The sequence below is a fragment of the Ipomoea triloba genome, chromosome 1 (genome assembly GCF_003576645.1).
Source record: "Ipomoea triloba cultivar NCNSP0323 chromosome 1, ASM357664v1".
Lineage (NCBI taxonomy): Eukaryota > Viridiplantae > Streptophyta > Magnoliopsida > Solanales > Convolvulaceae > Ipomoea > Ipomoea triloba.
Window position 1 is genome coordinate 22,180,768 of NC_044916.1, and position 26,265 is coordinate 22,207,032.

At 37.4% G+C, this 26,265-nt stretch overlaps 3 protein-coding genes and 1 long non-coding RNA gene across 5 annotated transcripts in view; 2 read left to right on the forward strand and 2 right to left on the reverse strand.

The window, feature by feature from the left end:
- Positions 1–14,529: 14,529 nt before the first annotated feature.
- LOC116010543 lies at positions 14,530–15,543 on the reverse strand. Its single transcript, XM_031250005.1, has one exon. It carries the CDS (start codon positions 15,541–15,543, stop codon positions 14,530–14,532), a length of 1,014 nt encoding a protein of 337 aa, XP_031105865.1.
- Positions 15,544–15,652: 109 nt separating this feature from the next.
- Positions 15,653–17,125, reverse strand: LOC116010550. Its single transcript, XM_031250017.1, has one exon. It carries the CDS (start codon positions 17,123–17,125, stop codon positions 15,653–15,655), a length of 1,473 nt encoding a protein of 490 aa, XP_031105877.1.
- A 1,541-nt stretch (positions 17,126–18,666) lies between these two features.
- On the forward strand, positions 18,667–20,282 carry LOC115996476. The gene is made up of 2 exons (XR_004093628.1): positions 18,667–18,911; positions 19,008–20,282. It is a non-coding gene; the product is annotated as an uncharacterized LOC115996476 (long non-coding RNA).
- A 5,233-nt stretch (positions 20,283–25,515) lies between these two features.
- LOC115996461 (protein CDC73 homolog) overlaps positions 25,516–26,265 on the forward strand; it is a 9,138-nt gene continuing 8,388 nt past the window's right edge. The window contains exon 1 of one of the 2 annotated variants that reach the window (XM_031235696.1): positions 25,516–25,830. The gene's annotated coding sequence lies outside the window, so the exon portion shown is untranslated. The remainder of the gene's footprint in view (positions 25,831–26,265) is intronic. The other variant, XM_031235687.1, reaches the window with a different exon arrangement.

Sequence of the window (26,265 nt, forward strand, 5' to 3'; positions counted from 1 at the left end):
CAACAAATCGAAAATTTGGGAGCACAAGAAGCTTTAGCACCTTTTAATCTCTCTTCATACGAAACATTGCTTCACAATGTTCACAAATAAACACCTAGTCTCTATTGTCAAAGTAAGGTACTACAAAAACAGTGACAAACATTAATAGTAAACTAAATAACCACAATATACAACGATCTAAGAAATAATAACAAATAAACATAGCTTAAAAAGGAAAGAAAAACATGGGATTGATTTCTCAAAAGCGGAAGTCGTATTCAAAGTCCCGACATGCAATCCCTCGCAAACCAAACCATTATGTTCTAAATTCGATTCAATACAATTAAGAGGGTGGAAGACAGAACCATCCAATTGTTGTAAAATACCTAACAAAATAATACAGACATCAAATTCATAAACATACAAAAAACATTATTAGGAATAATAAAAATGTATAAACAACAAATGACAAAATATGACCTGAATTCGTTGCACAATTTTGAACTTCATTAGCAGTGTCAATAATTACACTCATAGATTTCAAAGTATTTGAAGTTACATCAAATGCATCATCAATACCAATTCTAATATTGGTATTATAAATATTAGAATTGGTATACAAATCTCCAGCACTATGAGATATAGTACTCTAAATCTTATCACCTATAATCGAAAAGAATTTTATATTTATATTACAAAATTTTTAACAATTTAAAGTATAAGAGAAATTTCAATGATATACAATTTTTCAATATGGTCAGTGGAGTAGATAGAGAATTCATAAAAACTCCAACAAAGCTTCGATTTGCTTTATCTATCTGATCACCCTGAACTCCTTGTGTACAATTTGACATTTCAGCAAATACCCCTACATTTTGTATAACAAAAATTGTTTTTATTAATAACAGTACAGTAAGAATATATATTCTATAAAATAAAGTACAAAAAATACTAACATAAGATTACAATTTAGAAATATATAGAAATACATAAAAAAGACTACGTTATATTTTGACAAAGATATACAATTTTTGTAATACAACTAAATATTTCGATGGCTTATTTGTACCTTTTCCCAAAAACAAATAAACAATTTGTTTTTTTTTTCTGTTTCAGGTCTTTCTCCATCCGGACTAATCCTTGCTCATTTTGAGAGGTAATATTGTTTCAATATGAACCTCTTTCTTGAAACAAAAACGGTATAAGTGATGCTTGTTAGTTTAGTGGGAGTGAATGTGAAGGTGGTAAAACGAAGAGTCAAGACTCCCCAAGTGTCGTGTCTCTCAATGATGGCGAATGGGAACCGAATTAGTGTGTTGGCGTCTAAGAGGTTGAAGGGAAAGAGTTACGGGATTTGCTAAGGTTGGATGTCATTTGTAGGAATGTTTGAAAGGTTGTGTTGGTTGTGATAAAAATAAATAGAAAGGCGAGATTGGGACTTTAGGCTTCTCTATGTGGTTTATCTTTGTATGGATTTGCGAGCAAAGATGTTGAATAGACTAGGGAGTTCGTGGCACTTCACCAAGTGACGTCACACTTTGGACTCCCACATCCTCATTCGGTTGGGGCATTTCATCGAACACTTTGTCTACCACTCCTCTCGGATCTCGTCCTTTCGGACTAAGAGCGGAGATGTGGGTGAGTTAGACTCGTGAGTGGCCACTATCGCGCACACACTCACTTCCTTTGGGTTTGCTACCTAATGTGGCCACAAAAGACACAAAGCTTGAAGAACATCATCCACACAAGGTTATAATCCAACAATCAAAACACTCACAATTCTAATAGCAATAATATCAAACATCCACATAGATTAACCTTGGGGCCACCAATCCCCTATATAATCTACTCTAACATGCTAAAGAAACAAGAAAAAGATATGAAATCTCAAAGAAACAAATATTAGATTAAGAATTGGAGAGAATAGTTACCACCCTCAAGAAGGGGATCTTTACACTTTTGTTCTTGAAATTCCAATCTTCCTCTTTGCCCTTGGATCTAATCTAACCTAGAAGAAAAGGAATTTTCTCCCAAGAGGGGAGAAAACCCTCTGCAATTTTCAGATCTATCTTATTCTATTCTCCTCTCCTTTAGGTTTAGGGCAAAAGGGATTTATATAGGTGACAAAAGGGAACAAATTTCCCAAAATGGCCCTTGGCCCGACCACGCATGCCACCACGCGTGGTGGTGGGCGTGGATGATTACTGGAAAGTTTTTCACGCCCACTCACACGCGTGTGAGGCTGCGTGGGACGATACTGCATTGCGGTTTGTTTGTCATTTGCTCCATTTTAGCCTCAAATCCCTCTCCAACCTGTAAAATACCTAAAAACTCTTCCTAGGAATTCTGTTAGAAGATTTTGATCACATCTGAGCTAAAATGCATGCAATTGTTGTGATCGGATGACAAAACGTTGCACATCTAATCCATTTTAGACCCTTTTTGAGTACCATTCTTGGTGCTTATCAAAGTTTGCACACTTAGATCTTGCTTGTCCTCAAGCAAGCACACTTTTCTAAATTCTAATCATATAAGCACCAAGAATTGTTCTCTTTCCTTATTGTCAATTGATCAAGCGATGTGTAGGTGTTCGGAGTTGCGCGGGTGAAATCCCCTACACTATCTACCAAGACCACTAAACTCATGCCGACCAAATGTAAGAAATATGCTAAGGAAGTTAAAGTCTCAAAAGATGGATATGACATAAAGAGTTTTGCTCACACCTTCAAGCATGCAAGTGACAAAATGGTTTCACCTTGTATTTTCTAGGGGCCTCTAGCCGATCCGACTAGTAGGAACGATGTGTGTCCCTCGGCCAATTTCCAACCAAAACGCCAAAGCCCCTTTACGCAATATAAGTGAGGGCAGGGACATGGACCGCTCATCATCATGGCTTGGGCGATCACTCTATTTTCTCACTTCCTAGGATAACGTCATCAGGCAACCTGACTTCACATGGAGCCCCATGCTTTTTCGATGACAGTGCAATGGGTGCCTGAATCCTAGCTAAGTGGCTCACCTCCTCTCTATCTTCTCATCTTTCAAGATCTCTTCGGGGTAACCGACTTCACATGGATCTCCATGCTTTTTCGAAGACGGTGCAATGGTTACCCCGTATCCAGACTAGATGGCTCACCTCTGTTTTTATCTCTAGGAGTGGCCTTTGCCTTTTTCTTTTCACCATATCAACCCCTCATGCCTTTTTCTAGGGAGTAGGGATTGTTTTCACTCTAAGCTCACTTAGGCTCACCTTTTGCCCCATGTCCTGCTAAGATTAGTTCAATTTTCGGGCTTCGCAATTCTTATCTTTCTGAAACTCAAAGGATTCACACTCCCACTTCGAGAGATCCTTGACTGAGGTCCAAACAAAATACAAGGTGAAGAACATGCAAGCACACATAAAATTTTCAATTTTGGGTCAAATTGTGCAAATTGGTGCAAGGTGATACTTCCAAAGCATATTTAGAACATTCAATTTTTGGCACAAGGTTAGGAGCCCTCCTAGATAGTATTGGCAATAACACGCTCTCTAGTTCCTATACCTTATCACTCAGTCAATCAACTATTTCAAAAAACATACACCCTTTCCACACTTAAGAGTAAACATCGTCCTCGATGTTTCCATAAGGAACGGAGGAAAAAGGATATATGTTCGAAGGGTCCTACACACGCCCATTTTCCACACTTAAAAGTGTAAACTGGGCTGAAACAGTTCTGATAACTAGATCACATCCATCACAACAATTTTATGCAACTCTTCATGTGTGATAAAATAAAGCAATCAAATCAAACAGGGCATTTAAAAGGGATAAAAGAAATACTCACAATGTGCATCCCTATTAAAACTTTGTGCAGTCTGTACTTGCCCTTCAAAATTTGGTCAGAGTAAAGGTAAAGTAAATGAAGAATTGAGATTATACCTTTCAAGATTGGTTCTCTTGGATGATGGTGGAGTGGTCTCTTCTTCTCCTTATTTGTGGGTTACCTCCCATGAGCGCCACGTTTAACGTCTTTGGCTAGACGAAACGTGCAAACAAGACATAATAGGAATATAACCAAAAATATAAACAAACATAGAAACAAAAGGATTGTCCACAATCATAGTTTTGAAATTATCAACACAAATCATCATTGTTTTTCTCTTTTTCTCCGGTGCCTTCTTTCTTCACGTTCTCTTTAGGTCTTTGATCTCCCTTACAATCTCTTCCAATATCTGCATCTGCTCCAAGTGCAATTGATATTGGAAGTTCTAGAGGGATCTCCAATCGGTAACTAGGGTAAACCAAGTAGGGATGTTGAAGCTTGCAGGGTTGGAAGTTTGCTCCTCAGCTTGTGGTGGAGGTCCGGATGGTCCAGGCTCTCGGGGTGGTGGAGAATACATCGAAGAGTCCACAGGCGAGTACAGGTCATTTGAAGATGGGGAAAGGAATGACATCGGCGTATCTGAATGATCTCTCGCCATCTCGTGATCTTCCCTCGTTCGCGCCAAGCATCTTAAGTTAAGCTTTTCGACGTCATTGGGAGATAAAGGAACAATGTGTGCTCCTTGCAACCTGTGTTCAAACCAATGTATTTTCATTTGATGACCTAGGGAGACACACAGTCTTGTCACCAATGGGCCTATGAAAATCGCCCTCGTTGACTCTTGCTGTTGTGCAACGAGCAAGTTCTTGCAAATTGAGCTCATATTCACCGAATGGCCTGTGTCCATACTCCAAAGCATGAATAGCTCCGCCTTGGAGACTCGGTCATAAGTCTCCGGCCTGCCTTCCCATGAGTGTACAATTACCTTCCATAAGACTCGTAGGTCCTCCCTCACAATTTGAGAAACTCTTACTCTCGACCCAACCCATTCAACTCCCGGCCTTGCGATCATTGACCAATACTTTCTTGGGGTGTCTCTATCTCCAAAGTCGTGCCTTAGCCTTCGATACCAGTGCTTTGACTGGTCATCTTCCTCGTAGAATCCTAAGAGAGCGCCCAAGCGATTGGCCGAAATATGATAATCCTGGTTGAAAAGCCGAAATTTGATAGTCGGGCTGTAGAGATCTCCGGTCACTCCTTCAACATTCAAACTTGCTATAAACTCATGGACCAAGGGAATGAAAGTATCCTGCCTCCAACTCAACAAATTATTCCAATAAGGCTCAGTGATTAACCTCTCCAGTCCATATTTACATTCAAACTCTTCCAGAACTGTTAAATCAACATACTTCCACTGCACGATTGGGAAGTTGAGCAGCTGTCTGTATCTACCTAGCATAGTCGGTGTCATTAGCAGGATTTGATTTCCCGTAGACACTTCAATGTAGTTAGTCTTTGCATTCCTTGCGTTGTTTTCTTCCGCAGGAGCCTTTCCTTTCAGGAGCCTTCGAGCTATTTGTTGTGCAAGTTCGTTGGGAGAAGACATCTTTCCTATAACATTGACAAGCAAAGCACAATACAAGGAAAAACATTTTCCTCTTTAAACATGATTGTGAATAATATTGCACATTTTTAAAGAAAGGATCATAAAAACTTCTTGCATGTAACATCATTTTGGTATTCATCAACAATTCTATCACATACAGGCAAGGATTAGCTCATTCTATTCCATACTCATCTCATAGTCAAAAGGTCAACATATGGTCAACTTCATCTTCTTCTTCTAGACTAGCTTGAGGTTGAAAAATGGAGAAAACATGAAAGTTAAAATTGGACCAAATAACAAGTTGGGTATAACAATGTAGTACCTAGAGAGTAGGAAATTTGCAAACTTTGCCCACCATGCTCACTATATCATCATGGATCTCATTATGACAAAAGAATGCCCAAATCAAACAATTTCAAGATCTAGTCACAAAGAGATGGTAAAACATGGAATTTCTAGTAGATAGGAGCAATGTAGGCCTATTACAAGTCTAACAAGTCATTTCATAGCAATATATCTCAAGAAAAATCTTAGACAAGAAAAACCCATGGAGATATGCTTCGAAGAGAGTAAGCTCTTCATTCAAGCAAGTAATAGCAAAAGAGAGTATGTTCTTACCTTGGAAATGACTTAGAAAGATCAAGAGAAGTTGAAAATCTTGGAAGGAAATTAGAGTTGTGTATTTTCAGCTTGAGGGAGTCTTAGCTCGTGGTGGTGAAGAAATGAAGCAAGGAAAGGGTTTTAAACTACTTCGCGCGAAAAGTCCGCGAAAATCTGGTGCCCGTCCACGCACATCACCACACGTGGTGGTGGGCGTGGGAGCTCTCTGGTTCATTCCCACGCCTGCTCACACGCGTGTGAGTGGCGTAGCAGGCGTGGAAGGCGTGCTGTGCAAAATTTTACCTTGATTTTCCTTCCTTCCTTTGCTAACGATGATGATTGTCGATCGATTGCAGCAATTTGTAACTCTCGGGTTGATGATCTGTACTTATTAGCTCAACCGAGGTTATAGGAACACTATTGAAATAACAATAAAGAAAAGTATATAATAGATAATAAGAAAAACTTAAAGAAATGTAAGATAACATTGGGACTGCCTCCCATGTGCGCCATGGTTTTACGTCTCCTGGCCAGACGTAGTGTGGCCTATCCTTCAAGGCACACAGATTTTGGGACCTTACCAAGCGTCCCATGAACTTTAGCTTCAAGGTATGTCCCAAGATGGGTAACATCCTTGAATTCAAAAGCTAAGAAGGAGAAAGCATATTGTATTGATAAATAAACATGGGGTACTACCCTAAGCTGTTTAAGGATAGCAATTTTCTCTTCTCCCTTCTCGTTATAGATTCCTTCCCTCAAAAATTTATCCTTAAAAACTTCCCAATGAACACACTCACCATTATCTCTCTCTCGTGAATTGTCTACACCTTCTCCCGATCATCAAACTCGCAGAACTCACTTTCACAAGAATAAAAAGATTTGATATCATCCTCACTCCCCAAGGTATCATCACAAAGTTGCAAGGAATCACACTCCCATGAGCAAAAAGAAACATTGTCACATTTATCAAGATTATCATTATAAATCGTAAAGGAGTCATTCTCACAAACATCATAAGAGTTTTCAATTAGAGTTGGAGTGAGAGTTTTACCTTGTGCGGGATTTTCTTCTTCCCACACGATCTCAATATTATCCTCGTCTTCACTCTCAATCTCTCCCCCTTGTTGCGTGTTCAACTCAAGAGTCGAAACTTCTTGGAGTACCGGGGTCTCAAGTTCTGTGCATTCTCCTACACTCACCTCTTCATCATTAGTCGCTTTTTCCATCTTGTCACTCTCTTGTTGGTCGGTTTCCATTGTCGGGTGGTCCATTGGTAGCATTCTCTTCATAAGCTCCTCCGACATTGACAACATTTTGGTCTCGATTTCGTCCAGTGGAAGTCCTTCCTCACGAAGAGCGACAAGATTTTTCTTCATTTCACTTCTAATCTCATTTCTTAGATTGATGGTATCTTCCTTGGCCATTTGTATGAACATTTCTACTTTGTCTTTCAAGATTTGGATTTCATCATTGCCCGGTGGAAGGTACTCATATGATAGTATAAGTTGGTTGAAATTTGAGTTTTTTCCACTTTTGGTCCTATGACTTTAGTGTTTCCGTCAATTTAGGTACACGACTTTCATTTTACCACTTTTAGTCCTTGACTTTAATTTTTTTGCCACTTTTAGTCCTTGACTTTGATTTTTTTTTTCCACTTTTAGTCCTCTCGGCCATCCGAGCGACAACTTTTAATCGAAATCAACAAATTGTTGTGCCATTAAGGGTAAAAGTGTATTTTGATAAAGTTCTAAATATATTTATAAATAAAATCAGATAAAAAATAGGAAAAAGAAACGTTATTTGCTTGTTATGCGTCGCTTTTTAAGCAACAACTTTTAATCGGAATCAATAAAATGTTGTGCCATTAAGTGTAAAATTGTCTATTGATAAATCTCTAAATACATTAAACGTTATTTACCCTTAATGACACAACAATTTGTTGATTTCGATTAAAAGTTGTCGCTCGGATGGCCGAAAGGACTAAAAGTGGAAAAAAAAATCAAAGTCAAGGATTAAAAGTGGCAAAAAAATTAAAGTCAATGACTAAAAGTAGCAAAATTAAAGTCGTGTACCTAAATTGACGGAAATACTAAAGTCATAGGACCAAAAGTGGAAAAAACTCGTTGAAATTTTGAGCAAAAGGTGGTGTTTCATCGATATATCTATCATTTTGTTGTGGTGGGGGTGAATAGCTAGTATTGTAAGAATGAGAATACCAATGTCTCTCAGGTTGACGGTTTAATGGAGGGTTATAATGAATTGGAGGTTTAACGGTTGAAGGAATTGTGGCCTTTAATGCCGGTTCACACTTTGGATCAATCTCCTTCACGACTTGAATAAGTCGGTTGTTAATATTCTCCGCTATTGAACTAAGGGATTCCTCTCCATGTTGGTATGTAGGTTTCTCAATTCTTTCATAATTAAGCATAGAGGACGTAGCATAAGGATATGGCTCGTAATTAGAATAAGTGAAAGTGTTCGGGTAAGGTGGGTATGTATATTGTGATGGTGGGTACCAATAAGGATTTGGATAGTACTGTGGGTGTTGTTCATAGGTTTGAGGTGGAATGTTTCTTGTGTATGGTCTTCCATGGTGTGGGTAACCATGGGAATACGGATAAACACTCATTGTAAGCTTCGATGGATTGATTGTAGAAAATTTCCTGCGCAAGCTTAACAAACAACAAATATTTCACAACTAAAAGTAGTTGCAAGTGAGCACAAGATATTTTCAAGATAGATAAGCTCACTTCTCTAATCAAGTAACAAAAACAAGAAAATAAAACAAACAAAAAGAAAGCAATTCAAGAACTCTTTAAATTCTACTTCAAAGATGTCAACACAATTCAAGAACCGTTTGCCATCCCCGGCAACGGCGCCATTTTGATGCTTGTTAGTTTAGTGGGAGTGAATGTGAAGGTGGTAAAACGAAGAGTCAAGACTCCCCGAGTGTCGTGTCTCTCAAGGATGGCGAATGGGAACCGAATTAGTGTGTTGGCATCTAAGAGGTTGAAGGGAAAGAGTTACGGGATTTGCTAAGGTTGGATGTCATTTGTAGGAAGGTTTGAAAGGTTGTGTTGGTTGTGATAAAAATAAATAGAAAGGCGAGATTGGGACTTTAGGCTTCTCTATGTGGTTTATCTTTGTATGGATTTGCGAGCAAAGATATTGAATAGACTAGGGAGTTCGTGGCACTTCACCAAGTGACGTCACACTTTGGACTCCCACATCCTCATTCGGTTAGGGCATTTCATCGAACACTTTGTCTACCACTCCTCTCGGATCTCGTCTTTTCGGACTAAGAGCGGAGATGTGGGTGAGTTAGACTCGTGAGTGGCCACTATCGCGCACACACTCACTTCTTCTGGGTTTGCTACCTAATGTGGCCACAAAAGGCACAAAGCTTGAAGAACATCATCCACACAAGGTTAGCCTCAAATCCTTCTCCAACCTGTAAAATACCTAAAAACTCTTCCTAGGAATGATGTTAGAAGATTTTGATCACATTTGAGCTAAAATGCATGCAATTGTTGTGATCGGATGACAAAACGTTGCACTTCTAATCCATTTTAGACCCTTTTTGAGTACCATTCTTGGTGCTTATCAATAAGTCAATTCAGTTGCTACTTTGGATTTCAATGTTATTAAAACCTATTTCTTCATCTTCAATAAATACAAATAATAGTACTATAATTACTAATCATCATCATAATTCAAATAATATTTTAAACATTTAAACATATATAATTTTATTCTTAATATATTCAAATTGGTGTAATTTTTTTTAATTGTCTTTTTATTTTTTTAAAAATTGTCTAAAGATTATTATTTTACATCTAGTTTAGATTTGTGAAAATAATTGTTTTGTAATAATGTGTGTTTATTTTAATTGATTTTTAAAAATATATTTAACAAATACTACACTTAGAGTCAATAGTACTTATTGACCAAATATGTGTTCATAATTATTTAGAAATATTTTTAAATACATACATATACTTATTCACTATATTAATGGTAAAAAATTTAAATCAGAATTTATTTAATTTCTAAACGTAATTTTTTTAAATTATAAATCTATCAATATAACTTCTAATTAATAAAATTATATTATAGAATTTTCTTGTATACATATGTGTATATACAATATATTATACAATCATATAATGAAATGCGTCCGATTATATTTTAAACTTATTCAATAAAAATTTCAAATTTTTATTTTTATTTGATTTTTAAGTTATAAATCACTTAGTTATTATTGATACTAGTATTTTTCCCGTGCGATGCACGGACTAAAAATTATAAGTATTGTTGTTATGTTATGATATTAAGAACTTTTAATCTTATTAAATTTTAAGTATAAATATATTATGTAAAACTTATTAATTTAAAAAAGTTTATTTATTTAATACAGTAACTATGTTGATTTTATATTTAATTTTTCTTTTTTATATATGTGGAGTCCATTTATAATTGAGGTGTGGTCCAATTATAATCTTTTTTCTATTTGTTCCGTGCGATGCACGAAATAAATGATGTCATTATAAATTAAAATAAAAAATTAAAAAATTAAAAAATATTAAAATATACAATACAATAAATGACACGTGTACGATGATTAATTTACGATGAAGCGCATAAAATGGTTAATTTATGCCAAAACTAATACTAATCCAATTAGTCAACTCATTATCACTATAGTAGAATAAAAATGTATAATTTACATGCAAATAATAGCTCAATTACATAATTAATAATCAAAATAAAAAAAATATAACTATTAAATATTAAGATGGGTACATGGAGGATAAAAAACCATCAATACAAATTAGCTAAAAAAACAAATATATATATATATATATATATATATATATATATATATATATATATATATATATATAGAGTCATGATCAGGTGCGGTCGTGCTCTCCCGTGCGGCCGTGCGGTTCACACCACTCAATGTTACGAAATACACCACTCAATGTTAAGAAACACACCACACAAATATGCACTGTGGTGTATTTCTTAATATTGTGGTGTGTTTCATTGTGTTTCATTGTGGTGTGTTTCTTAACATTGAGTTGTGTATTTCGTAATATTGAGTGGTGTGTGACCGCACGACGGCCGCACAGGAGAGCACGACCACACCTGAAATTATTTCTATATATATATATATATATATATATATATATATATATATATAAACTAATTTAGAATTGGGCTGATCAGTTTATACAATAATTTTAATGGACCATCAACCCATATCCATTTCACAGCCCAACGATTATTATAGCCTAAATATAAAAAGGGTGTCCAACCGATTTTACGACACCCTTCATTTCCCAACTGAAAATATGAATAAAGAAATTGAAGGTACGAATTTTTTTTTTTAGATCAGAAAGGGAGGGGGACCCCTGGGGAGTTAGCTTCTGCGTTTCTCCTCCACTCTACGAGCCCTTGTGACAAGAGCTAGGTCATCCATGTAGACATTCTCACACATCACTGGGCATCTCGTAAAAGTTTTCATCACATCCTCTTGAAACGCTCCCAGAGACGCCAGGCCATCAGCCACCATGTTCTGTTCCCGGAAGATTGGTCGGAAAGCAATCCTCCAGTCGCTATTAATCCACAGTTTTATTTTGTCTAGGTAGAGTCGGATGGGACCGCGTCCCCTCATGTCATCTTGGAGCCAAGCCAACACGTTTTTAGCGTCGGATTGGACTTCTAAGCTGCGAATCCCTCTTTGCCAAGCCCATCGTAGTCCCTCTGCAATCGCGCATGCCTCAATCAACGCCGGTTCTGCATGGTGAGTACTACACGAGATGCCTTCGACCCATTCACCTCTGTTATTGCGAATAACTCCTCCCCATCCTGCTGTGTTGATGCCGGGTTTGATGCTTGCATCTACGTTGAGAGTGTATTGATGATCAATGGATGCACTCCATCGAAGTTGGCGGATGGAGTGTGTTGTTGGCTTCGCCGAAGTATGCTTTTGGTGCGCGAAAGCCCGGTCGAACTCTTCTCCCGTTGTCTTGATCCAGCTGAGTTTTTGTTGAAGCGTCGGCTCTCTTCCGTTAAAAACTCTATCACATCTCCATTTCCAGAGGCACCACGCTATGATAGCAAATTGGCGTGCCCAGTCGTCTTCGTCCTTCCTATTTCCCATGCTGCACATGTTCTTCACAATCCAGTCGTGGAAGCTGGTATGTCGCCATCCCCTTCTCCTCTCTGCTGGTGTGAATGTCTCCCATATTTCTTGAGCCTTTCTACATCTCCGAAGGATGTGTTCTCCCGACTCCAACTCTCCATTGCAACATCCGCAACTGCCGTCTGTTGTTAGTCCTCTTCTCACCCTCTCGGCATTTCCCATTAAGCGATCATGGGCGGCGGTCCAGAGGAAGGTCTTGAGTTTGTTGGGGACTTTTAACTTCCATAATTTGCTCCAAAGCTCGTCCTGCATATTAGACGGGGAATTACGCAAAATGGGATACGCTGAAGTGACAGAAAACTTACCGTTAGCTTCTCAATTCCAGTAGCATTCGTCCTCTTCATCGTCATTCTGAATCATATGATACTTAAGCTTATTCCTTATCTCCATCGGTAATTACATCATCATTTCCCATCTCCAGCCAGTAGTGTCATCCCAGTAATCGCTAACCAACTCATCACTATTGTTGTTATCCTCCTGGTTGATGGTGGAGCTTTCAAAAGGTGTTTCCAGGAGCCAAGCATCCTTCCAGAATCGCGTTGTTTTTCCGTTGTTCACATGCTTCCTACAGCCTGTTTGAATAATGTTCTTTGCTGCAACAATACCTCGCCAAGCATTAGAACAATTCGGCTTAGCAGTAAGCGCGTCATTCCCTATCTTGCCATGAGCATACTTCTCCTTTAGCAGTCTAACCCATAAGCTTTCCTTATCAGTGATAATTTTCTACCCAAGTTTGGCCATGAATGCCAAATTCATATCCTTCGCGGATCTGATTCCTAGTCTTCCGGTGTGCTTGGGATTTGTAACTTCATCCCAACACACGAGGTGGCATTTTCTGGACTCCAGAGTGCCACCCCAAATGAATCTTCGGATCCTCTTGTCGATTTCCTCCCAAATTCCAGCCGGCATGTAGATGGTTTGCATCCCATAATAGGGGATTGTCTGAAGAACAGATTGGGCGAGTACTTGTCTACCTGCTAGCGTTAAGAACTTGGTTTTCCAACCATTGAGTCTGTCATCAATCTTCTCTAGCATAGGGGAGAAGAGGTTGGTGGTGACTCGACTATGGAATGTGGGGACTCCCAAGTACCTTCCGAGGTTCGCAGTCTCGGGTATACCGGCGTCAGTTGCCAATCTTAGGGCTTCATCCCTATTCACATTTTTTGAGAAGAAGATTTGAGACTTGTGTAAACTAACTTTCTGACCCGAGGCTTTGCTGAATCTCTCAAGACACCGAGATATCACCGCAATTTGATCCTGTGAAGCTTCAGCAAAAAGCACAAGATCGTCAGCAAAAAATAAATGAGTGAGAGCGGGTCCATACCTTGATAGTCGGATGCCTTTCCATTGTCCTTTATCAGTCTCTTCGTTTATAATATGGCTCAACCGTTCCATGCACAACACGAACAAATAAGGAGAGATAGAATCTCCTTGGCGAATACCCCTGGATGGTATAATCTGATCCAATTGTTCACCATTCCAAAGGATATTCATTCTAGGGGATTCCACGCAGGCCATGATATTTCTGATCCACTCTGTATTCATGCCAACATCGTCAAGCGTGTCCCGAATAAAATCCCAATTTTATTCAAGCCACGTAGGCTTTTTCCAGGTCAATTTTAAGGACCATGAATCCCTTATTGCCCTGCTTACTTCGCATGGAATGAATGACTTCTTGATAGATCAAGATATTATCAGTTATCTATCTCCCAGGCACAAAGCTGCTCTGTTGCTGCGCAATAACTTTCCTTAAAATGGGCTTGATACGGTTTGTCATTGTCTTTGTAATGATTTTGTAAATCACATTACAAAGCCCAATCGGACGGTATTAGCTAGCGTTAGTAGGGCAATTGACTTTAGGGATGAGGGTAATGAAGGTGTCATTCATCCCCGCATCCAGCTCACCTGATTTTAAGAAATTGTCCACCTGTTTGAACACCGACTCACCCACAACCGCCCATGCTGTTTGATAGAAAGATGCGTGAAATCCGTCCGACCCCGGGGCTTTTAGAGGACTCATCTCATATAGAGCAGATTTTACCTCCTCCATAGAAAACGTAGCATTAAAGACAATCCAATCATTCTCTCCAAGTGTAGAGAACCTTCCCTTTGGCATGTAGTTGACCTCGGCCTCCACATCCTTGGTAAAAATGCGATGAAAGTAGTTCTGAATTGATTCTGCTATTCATTTTTCATCACTAATAGAGTTGCCCTCCTCATCAAGGAAATTGTACTTTCCGATTTTGGCCTTCTTAGTTTTTGTGGCAGCGTGATAGAATTTAGTATTTCTGTCACCAGATGCAATCCAATCCTCGCTTGCATGTTGAAACTAGAGTAATTCTTCTTGCTGCAACGTCTCTTCCAACTCTTTTTTGATTTTGCATTCCAGTTTGAGTAGACCAGTATGGTGTGCATGATCAAACTGTCTTTGAATCCCTTCTAGGCGCCGCAACAGTTTGTTTTTCCTAAGATGGATGTTGCCAAAGACGTTTCTGTTCCAATCCTTAAGCTTGGTAGTCATCTCGTCTAAGTTTTGCCACACTGTGTTTTCCTTAATCCAGTGTTGACGAACAATATCAATGAATGAATGGTGTCTAGTCCATGCGCCCTGAAACATGAATCTGTCACCTTTCTTTCTTTCTTGCGTGTCCATATCAATGAGGATCGGGCAGTGGTCAGATCCTAAAGCCGTGAGGTGTATCACTTTCGTATGAGGCATGCAGTCCATCCACTCCATAGAGCACAGAGCACGATCGAGTCTAGCGCCTTTAAAGGTTTCTCTTTCTCGTCCACGTCTCCATGTGAATTTCTGACCTTCAAAACCGAGGTCGATAAGGGCTTCTCTGAAAATCCAGTTTTTGAAATCGTCGTTTCTATGGTTTCCCGCATTATGAGCGTTAGAACATTCTTCTTGGCTCACAATAGCGTTGAAATCCCCAGCTATCAGCCAAGGGTGATTCACCTGTACTGTATTTCTACCTAAAGCAGTCCAAAGCCGCCTACGAAGATAGAGGGAAGGGCTGCCATAAACCGTGGAGAAATTCCATTTTCTCCCGTTCGGTTCCTTAACTGATACATGCACAAACTGAGGGTGGGAATTTAAAACTTCAACCAACAACCCTCCTGACCAAAGGATCCAAATACCTCCACTATAACCAAGGGCCTCTACTCTTGCCCACTCGTCAAAGCCAAGTTTCATGCAGATGGAGTCCGCGGTATGCCCGGATGTCTTTGTTTCAACTAAACACAACATGTCAGGACGATGTTTTTTCAGAATCCATTTTGCAGCTCTAAGAAAGCTCTTAGACGCTGCACCTTGACAGTTCCATGTGATTATCTTCATGGGAAACAACAACAAAGGAAAACAACAACAAGGGAAAGCAACGAAAAGGGAAAAAACCACAACACACAGAAAATGAAAACAACAACGAAAAGAAAAATGAGGATACACCTCACTGCTCCACCTCCATTGCAGACGCACCAATGTCTGCTGGACTCTCACAATCCTCGAACCTTTCAGTCGGCTCCAGTTCCTCATCCTGCGTTCCATCCGGTGGATCATCAAGGTTCTCCGTTAGAAGCTCAAGCCCATGCGATCCTTCTGTATCATTCCCTTGTTCCTCTTCAAAGACTTGCACGTTAGTAGGCCCATTTTTGTCCCCAGTGACTAATGTGTGTTCTGTTGCAGCTCCCGCCCGGTTGGGTTGTGTGTTCTGTGCTTTCTTGTTGGTGGATCGCCTAGTACTAGACTCACCCGCTTCGGGCTGGCTACGATGTTTACCATGCTTATTATTACCCATTATTTGTTTCTCCGACACTTGGGCCGTTGGCCTTTTTCCTTTTGCATGGCCCGATCTTATGGCTCCTTGATTCTGGGATTCTTTCACGTTCTCCTCTCTAACGTTCTCTTCCCTTGTTTGCTCACCATCCTCGCTCATATTCTCGGAAAGAGTAGCAAATCGTGATCCCTGCTGCATATTCGAATTCTTTCCTTTTGTGTTTGTTTGTTGACCCTTCATTCCATTGACATCCCCTCCATTATTCGCGTTTCCCGGATTCCTAGAATAATTCCTTTTTGGTTTCGTGGCTACCATCCATGAGCCATAGTCTTCCGTGATTTCAGGCCTAATTAAGGTAGTTCCCATATTTCCTCTGTTCTTTCCAATTCTGCCACCTTGATGACCGTTACCAGCTTCGGGATTGTTCTCCGGCGTCTCGCCATCCACTGTGTTCATGCCCGGATTGGTGTCTTCGCTTCTGTTTAGGCTGCAGTTTTCCGCATTATGACCATACGTACCACATTTGAAGCATATTAGGTGCAGCCCTTCATACACTATCGGGCGTACCCTGTTACGTAGTGTGAACTTCGCTAGCAGCGGTTTTGTGATATCAACCTCCACACATACCCTTGCAAAGCTGGCTCGTGAGACCAGGCTCGTCGCTGTATCGATGTTGATTGGCCAGCCGATTTTCGCCCCAACTCTCATCAAGAATTGATGATCAAAGTATTCTGCCGGTAAACAAGGAAACCTGATCCATACTATCATACTCTCCGTTCGATCCGTAAAGGGGTCGAAATTCGGAACCCATTCCTTCACAATGAGATAGTGGTCGAGGACCATCCAAGGTCCTCCATACTTCGCGAACTCGTAGTCATCTATCGACGCGAACTTAACCAAGAAGTAGCCGTTGTCGACAGTCACCACCTCCATTCTCGCCTTTGGTCTCCATAATGCCGTAAGTCTCCTTAGAAGGTATGCATAGCCAACGTTCCTACCCATCACCTTCACAATGAGGGTTTGTTTCCATTTGCTCCTCAGCCGCACCTTCTCCTCCCTCGTGAGTCTGATAACCGGGCAAGTTTTGTCAACATCATCATCAGCATCCTCTTCGTCCTCCGAAACCAGGTCAATATCGTCCTCCATCTGTTTATCATTCTGCAGGTTTTCATTTGCCACGATCTGTTTGAACGAGAGTGCCCCCGTCTGTTTCACGATCCAGTGCCACTACTTTCCTCTCCATTTCCCGGCAGTGATGCGTTTCCAGGCGGTGAGGCTTCTCCCATGGGAGATTCCGTTGTCGTTTTCTTCTTCTTGTTACTTCTGTCGAGGAGATCTTGCTCTTCGCAAGTTTTCCTAGAGAGAGTTTCTTCGCCCATGTTTTTTTTGATTTACTTGCTTCTCTTTTTTGAAGGTACGAATTTAACTTACCCTTTTACATGATGTTTCTTTCATCTTTAATAAACAATTACATACAATAGTCAATATAATAACTAAAATACGGGACAAAGAAGCCACAAATAGACTCTATTGCAGAAATATGACCAAACTAAACAATGAGCTAATGCAAAGAAGCACAAAGTTCCTATATCACTGTTTCTAGTCTAAGTCTGATCCCGCAAATGTATCTATCATCAAACCATGTGAGACCTGTAATAACAAAAAAAAAATAGTCTAAATCCAATTCCACAAAGGAATTAGAAGAGAAAGGCATGTTGTAGTTCTTTTACACATTTGAGGAGCTACCTGTAGAAGGTTGTTTCTTCATGTCTGGCTCCATTATGTCTGCCTTTTCCATGATTCTTCTCCTTTGATTATTTCCACTCTTCCTAGTTTCTGTATTCATAAAAACATGGAGAAAATATTATGGAAAAATATTAAAATAAAACATACCTCTTGATCATGGAAGACTACTTCTTTACCTTTGATGGCTTCACTCCCTCTTCATTCCAGGGTTTCATATGTACGCAGAACGTGGACCCATATTGCTCTTCTTGTATTCATCGGAGAGACTGCAGGTTTTCTGTGTTTTTCGAAGTAACTTGATGTATTATAGTTGAAGTTTTTGACTCCGGTACAAAGAGATGTATTTATAAGTAGGTTTTGGAAGTGCTTGTATACCAATTGTTAAGATATAGATTTACGATGAGCTTGGTAAACCAATTGTTAATATTGGAAATACCAAGCGGCTAATTAAACATCACCATATTTAATTGCCGGTCATTAATTATTTCGACCATGTGAACCATTTCCATATTTAAAAACATTTTATTAAATACTCTCCCAAAATCAAAACGACTACGTTTTCACCATGCATTGGGCGGGGATTTTTCACCACAATGATTTTGCTTTATTATAGTTAAGATTCTTAGAATTATTTTTTAAAAAATATGAAAAAAAAATATTAAAATCTACAGTATAATAATATAATTAGACTTTTATATATTTAGTGTAGTATCTATATATTTTCATAATAATATAGTTACACTTTTAAATTTTATCAAAACTCTAAACAAAAAAACTTAATAATTCCAAATATTATTAGCCCAAATCTGTCCTCTACAAATTCAGATTTTATCAATTATATACCCACAACAGCAGCCCAAAAAATTAGCCATGTCCTGGCCCAATTGGCCCAACATATAAACACCAAACCACCGCCTAGGATTGACGCCGAGACACCATTATCCATCTCTGCTTCTCTGCCGTGTCCGAAACCCTACTCCGCTTTCACAAATATAAATCACGTACAAAACACCTCCTAGAAATGACTAACACTGATTGATTTCACCAAAATTAAAATCCAGACAATTTTAATTCCAAAACCCTCAGTTGAGCACCGACGATGGATGGCAGGAAAATCGACCAACTGGAAGAAATATCGTCGGCCATTTGCTTCAATGGAGTTCGAAGCTATTGACTCATTTTACAGGTAATCTCACTCCTAATTTCTTTGTGTAATTAATTTCTGTTCAAATATGTTTTATTAAACCCTAATATTACCAACATCAACCTCTGCAAATGATAGGTACTCAGAAAAGATCAATTCGGAAATCAGACACCAAAAGCCAGAGATAAATATGTGAAGAAGTGGAATAATGAACTCAAAAGGATATGAACGATTAACAAAGCTAAGTCACAATTACCTCTACTGCTATTTTTTTCCGGCATTACGTAAAAGAATATGGAAAATATTCGACTAATTTAATATCTTTAGAAATATTTACACATATTTTCTTTGATTGAGGCCAAACACTAACTATATACTTCACCGGTGGAATTTAATTTGGACAAAATGACAAAACCCTAGAGTTGAGGTAGATGGCACACAGAGGCTTACCTAATTGAAGGGAATTACAGTGCAATGAAGATAAGTTTTTTCAACTTAAATAAGATTTCTTGTACTGTTTTTGTATGTTGTATTTTCAAATACTTTGTCCCTTATGAATTGTGTGATATCCATATTTTAAATTTTAAAAATATATACGATAAAAACTATGTGTATTGAAATCAAATGTGGATATATTTGCTATTTGTATTTAGTTATTTTAACAAATAAATTGCATGACTAAGATGAAAAGGAATAGTACTCATATATTGATAGAATTGTGAAGCTAAAGGCAGTTTATGAGACAAATATATACTGAATCATACATAGTAAGTAAAACATTTCCATGTTAAAGCCTTATCAAATGTAAAGAGGTCATTTGTAACAATAGTTAATAAATTTATATGTGTTCTTTGAATTATACCTACAAACAATTAGATATTAAAATACTTGTATTTGACTCCTCTAGTTTTCTCTTGCAACCTATAGTTCTTGACCTCTCAATCTTCATTATACTGTCAAACAAGAACTCAGAATGAAAAACTGAAGAGTGAGTATGAATTTGAAGAAATGTTTTCTTACACATCTCAAAGTAGCTATTTATAGCCATTTCCTATATTGGTAATTGTAGTTGAATGATTACTATGGCCTAGAGTTGTACTCAAAAGCATTACCTATTGCATTGGGAATAAAACTCCTCTGCAATTTTGTTTTAATTGTTAAAGAAATCTGATGATTTATATCTCTGCAATTTTGTTTTAATGTTTCCTCTGCATTACATATCTGTGTTTATATATATGAGTGTACATACCTTAAAAATCACCTCTGAAAACATAATATTGAGCTTGAGATATTGTATTGTGAGGTGGAACATAGAACAATTACGTGTATAAAATAAGACTCAATTTTTTTAAAGGCAACTGCATATTAAACTATTAGAAATAGGGCAACTTAGACATCAGTTTGTATTAGAAAGTAAGAGTTAATTCCAGCAATGGCCCTCCGACTATGTTGATTTTCCAAAATTAGTCCCCGACTTTTAATTTGGACAATGAGTTAATTACTGATTTGGTCCCTCGACTATTGGAATTTTACCACTTTGGTCCTCGACAATTTTTCTTGCCCAATTAAGTCCTTGACTTTGAAAAAATTAACCAATTTGGTCCTCCGTTTATTTTGGTGTTAAACAACTGTTAAATCAGGACCAAATTGGTGAAATCTCAATAGTCAAGGGACCATTTCGGTAATTAATTTTGACTGAAATGGTCCCTTGACTATAGTGAAATTACCAATTTGGTCCCGATTTAATGGATATCAAATGGTAAAATAAACGGGAGGACCAAATTGGTTAATTTTTTCAAAGTCGAGAACTTAATTGGGCAAAAAAAATTGTCGAGGACCAAAGTGGTGAAATCCCAATAGTCGAGGGACCAAATCGGTAATTAACTCTTTGAACAATTTAGGTCCCTTGACTTTCAAATTCTTTCCAATGTTGGTCCTTTCGTCAAATTTTGGTTAAATTGAGGTCAAATGAAGGGGTAAAATTGTCCGATCACATGTTTAGTGTATTATTACCCGTATTTTTCCTATCTTATACGCTGTATATTTGAATATAATCTCAGTCGAAGTCTCAACCGAAGCCATAGAATCTCATTCGATGTCTCTTCGACTGATATTATATTCATATATATAGCGTATAGGACAGAAGAAATACGAGTATACAAGTGAACGGACGATTTTACCCCTTCATTTGACCTCAATTTAATCAAAATTTGACGAAATGACCAACATTGGAAAGAATTTGAAAGTCAAGGGACCTAAATTGTCCAAATTAAAAGTCGAGGACTAATTTTGGAAAATCAACATAGTCGGATGACCATTGCTGGAAATAACTCTAGAAAGTAATCTGAATGTCAATATTTTCTTTGCCAATGTATAATAACGAGGAAAAAAATTGATTAGTTGTTATTACAGGCACTCTGGATGTTACTATTTAGTGTGGAATACTAATATTTCCTAATGTCAGGACTTAAAGGAAGATATAAATCTATGTACATAATGACTACATAATTTGCTTCAAATATTTGCCTCATCAGCTGAAATTGATGATATGATTTTGTAGATTTTTTTTTTTTTTTGTGTAGAAAACCAGAAGACTGTATCAATAAGAAGGTCATTGTAAAGGAAATAGAGAGCTGACATATATGGTGAAGAATATGAAAAAAAAAAAAGAGAGACAATAAAAAGAAAAGGCACAAAGGTAAACTGAACCATATCTTTATAAATACTTCCGACATGCCATATTTGATATTCCATAAAGCATGCATACATAACTGTTTTACAAAATAGGCTGCATATAGATACAATTTAATTACATTACAAAAAAATATGCCTAAGATAACAAAATAGATTACTTGGAAAGCAATTAGTAGACGAAATTTAGGCACATTTTACACTTAAACCAAAGCAGCCACACAAAAGTAGTACAAAAACAAAATGTGAATAAACACTTGCATATGTCCTCAGATTAAGTAGATTCTTCCTTAATGGCTAGAATTCGACGTTTTTTAGGCACCTCTACTTTGGCAAAATCCTCCATCAAACACCTCTTAACACCATTTGAACCACCAGCCTGCGTCCCATCTTCAGATTGTATACCTAAAAGCAAATTTTCATTCTCAGCCATAGGATTCCTATCAACACTCTCACCACCCTCCACCATCACTAAGTCATCACAATCATCACCCAAATTCACAACATCATGCCCAGCAAAGCACTCCTGCAAAACACAAAGACCATGTCTAATAAATAAGTACAAATAACCAAACTGTCTTCATCTACCAGATCAGTTGAACCACCATGCATACCAGCACCAACATCTGGAGGGCATAACTTGTGTATAGAGAATTCTGGAGGGCATGACTTGTCAAACCACAAGCCAGACCTAACTGGAATTCTATTTGATTGAATGTAGAACTAAATGGATCTTAACAGGTAACACTATTTATGTATTGAGCAGNAGTCAAGGGACCTAAATTGTCCAAATTAAAAGTCGAGGACTAATTTTGGAAAATCAACATAGTCGGATGACCATTGCTGGAAATAACTCTAGAAAGTAATCTGAATGTCAATATTTTCTTTGCCAATGTATAATAACGAGGAAAAAAATTGATTAGTTGTTATTACAGGCACTCTGGATGTTACTATTTAGTGTGGAATACTAATATTTCCTAATGTCAGGACTTAAAGGAAGATATAAATCTATGTACATAATGACTACATAATTTGCTTCAAATATTTGCCTCATCAGCTGAAATTGATGATATGATTTTGTAGATTTTTTTTTTTTTTTGTGTAGAAAACCAGAAGACTGTATCAATAAGAAGGTCATTGTAAAGGAAATAGAGAGCTGACATATATGGTGAAGAATATGAAAAAAAAAAAAGAGAGACAATAAAAAGAAAAGGCACAAAGGTAAACTGAACCATATCTTTATAAATACTTCCGACATGCCATATTTGATATTCCATAAAGCATGCATACATAACTGTTTTACAAAATAGGCTGCATATAGATACAATTTAATTACATTACAAAAAAATATGCCTAAGATAACAAAATAGATTACTTGGAAAGCAATTAGTAGACGAAATTTAGGCACATTTTACACTTAAACCAAAGCAGCCACACAAAAGTAGTACAAAAACAAAATGTGAATAAACACTTGCATATGTCCTCAGATTAAGTAGATTCTTCCTTAATGGCTAGAATTCGACGTTTTTTAGGCACCTCTACTTTGGCAAAATCCTCCATCAAACACCTCTTAACACCATTTGAACCACCAGCCTGCGTCCCATCTTCAGATTGTATACCTAAAAGCAAATTTTCATTCTCAGCCATAGGATTCCTATCAACACTCTCACCACCCTCCACCATCACTAAGTCATCACAATCATCACCCAAATTCACAACATCATGCCCAGCAAAGCACTCCTGCAAAACACAAAGACCATGTCTAATAAATAAGTACAAATAACCAAACTGTCTTCATCTACCAGATCAGTTGAACCACCATGCATACCAGCACCAACATCTGGAGGGCATAACTTGTGTATAGAGAATTCTGGAGGGCATGACTTGTCAAACCACAAGCCAGACCTAACTGGAATTCTATTTGATTGAATGTAGAACTAAATGGATCTTAACAGGTAACACTATTTATGTATTGAGCAGAATAGTATAGCTTTATTACAAACTGTAGGAACAAAAAAAGTAGATAAGATGCAATGGAATAAAAATAATGAATAGCAGAAATAGGTACATAAAAAGCAATAGAAAGAAAGACTAACTGTCTAGGATTCTGGCCCGGCACAACTGCAACAATAGTATCACAGTTTCAAGAGAGGTGAAGCTAAAATAGGGCAGAAATTGATCCACACGTTCATCCCATTGAATCTGATTCTCACTGTAAAGAGATAACAAATCGTATAGTAGAAGTCATAGATACTTTTGATTAAGTACATAGGAAGAAAGAGTATAAAACCAAGAAAACTTACTTTGCATCTTCCAAAACAAAGTCGATTAACCTAGCATTCCTGCCTCCAATACTCATTTCAACAGGAGAGTAGATTTGTACTACTCTACCAATAACATCTGCAAGTTAGAAATTCTGGTTAGAAGATTAGAAAAATAACCTACAATGTAAGAACTTACAAATTTAGTAACATGCCAATCAAGACCTTATCATCAAGGTCTTCTTTCAGGAGGATTGAGGCAATGGACTTTAACCGAAACATATGTTTAGGAAAAACAACTTGTTTGTATTCCTTAACCAATGTGTCCTGTTTGAACTTGATCATGATAGGCAGAGTACTCGTTTTGTAGGGTAAGTAGTTTGTAATGCATAGGATTATTGCATACACTTTCCCATCCTTAAACTTACTCCCATATTTCTCCACTTGTTTCTTCCCAATAGTAGCATGAATGAAGGTGCCCTAGAAAACAGAAATATAATGTAGTATAGAAGGCAGTTGTTAAAGATCAATAATAAACTAAAGTAGACAAGGACAACTGTTAAAGAGACACTAACCCCTTCATCATGGAACAGACATTCAATGGTCTTAATGCATTTTGTTGTTGGATTTTCAGGCACTACATAACTTCGAACCAAGCGAAGTATAATGGCTTTAGTGGTAGACTCAGGCTTCAGTTGGGACACAAGAACAAACTGACCCGCCATTGCAAGATGAGTAAATTCTCTCAAGCAAGTTTGTGTATGTGTATTGAACCGGTGTTCAAGTATGCATAGCGATTACCATTTTATCAACATATATATAGGATGCAATATGCATAGATTAGTGATACGTAATCATCACGCAGGGACTATTTAGGCTAACGTAAATATGATTAACCAACTTTAAACGATTTCCAAGAACAACATTAAATGCACTGTCGAACTTAAACAACAATTAGATAGCATTTAGAAATAAAGAGATAAGTATTAGAATTATAATTTTACTCAATCTCAATAATATAAATCAGAAATATTTACAATTCAAAAATTCAACCAATTAGGATTTAGAATTAAAAAAATCAATGCAATGATCATAATGCCTAAGATTGACGTTTGATCAAACCAAAATATTGGGAAGGAAAATCTCCTTTCACATTTGTATTTTGTATACAAACCGATATTTTGGCTCTCTATTCCAGCGCAAAATGCGAACGAAAAAAAATGGGAAAACATAAATCAAAACATGGGCGGAAGATTGGAGCCATATTAGAGACCAAATCCCTTGGCTTTATTATAATAAGGGATATTACGGAGTACAAAATTATTTTTCGTTTTTGTTCTAAGGAGGGGAGAAACCCAAGTAAACTAGTAGGTTCTATAAGCCACGCTACGACAAGCTGTAGCCTAGAATAAATTGATATATTACAAAATTACTTGTCATTATTACTTTTTTTATTAATATAAATTTAAAAATTTACACATCAATTTATTCCAAAATTTATACAACTTTTTTAAATACAAATAAAATGTTTTACAATCTTTATTTTATAATGGTGCTTAGTTATACTTTGTACTCCATAATAAAATGACAAAAATAAGTTAAGTGGTAATGTACAATTTTATTATGCATTGAGTGTTAAAATCTCATTTGTAAGTAATCTAAGTATATATGTAATTATATTTTAAGATGGACCTTATAGATAAGGAAGAAAATAATATAACTTTTCGAAAGATCTTGGTAATTATATATTGAACAGAGTGACGTCTCAGCCATTTAAGACCTTCTTGATATAGTCAGAGAAGTTCACTTCTTGGCACAGTGTCACTTCTCAGTACAGACCGAAAAGCTCATTTTTTTTGCACAATCCAAGAATGACAATTGTTGGTTATGAGAAGAAGAAGAAGAAGAAGAAGAAGGAGAAGAAGAAGAAGAAGAAGAGGAGAAGGGGCTGTTGGTGCGGTGCTTCCATGCCAGTGCAATATGAGTGTGTTGTGCTCCTATCATGATGGGTAAGGCCATTATACTTGTGAAAATAAAAATAGAAATAAAAATGTGAAAATAAACCTTCTTAATTTTTTTTTTTAAAAATCGAAGCAAAAATATGAAAATAAAAATAAAAAATAATTGAAGAGATTAGATTACCCTTTTCTAAAATATACTTTCACCAGAAAAGTCATCAGAAACACAAAAAGTGTCTAAAATATAATTGTTTGTAGGGATGACAATGGGGCGGGGCGGGGAGTATACTCCCTGTCCCCGTCCCCGAAACCCCAACCCCAACACCATCCTCATCCCCATTTCCGGCGGGAATTGAAAATAGTCCCCATCCCCGTTCCCCCGAGAAATTAGGCGGGGACAGAGAATTTCAACCCCGGTCAATTCTTAGTCAGAATATATATATATATATATATATATATATATATATATATATATATATATATATA

What these genes read in the sequence shown, in the direction of transcription:
- LOC116010543 (XM_031250005.1), bottom strand. Translation starts at nt 15,543, where the DNA reads ATGAAGATAATCACATGGAACTGTCAAGGTGCAGCGTCTAAGAGCTTT.
- LOC116010550 (XM_031250017.1), bottom strand. Translation starts at nt 17,125, where the DNA reads ATGGAGGACGATATTGACCTGGTTTCGGAGGACGAAGAGGATGCTGAT.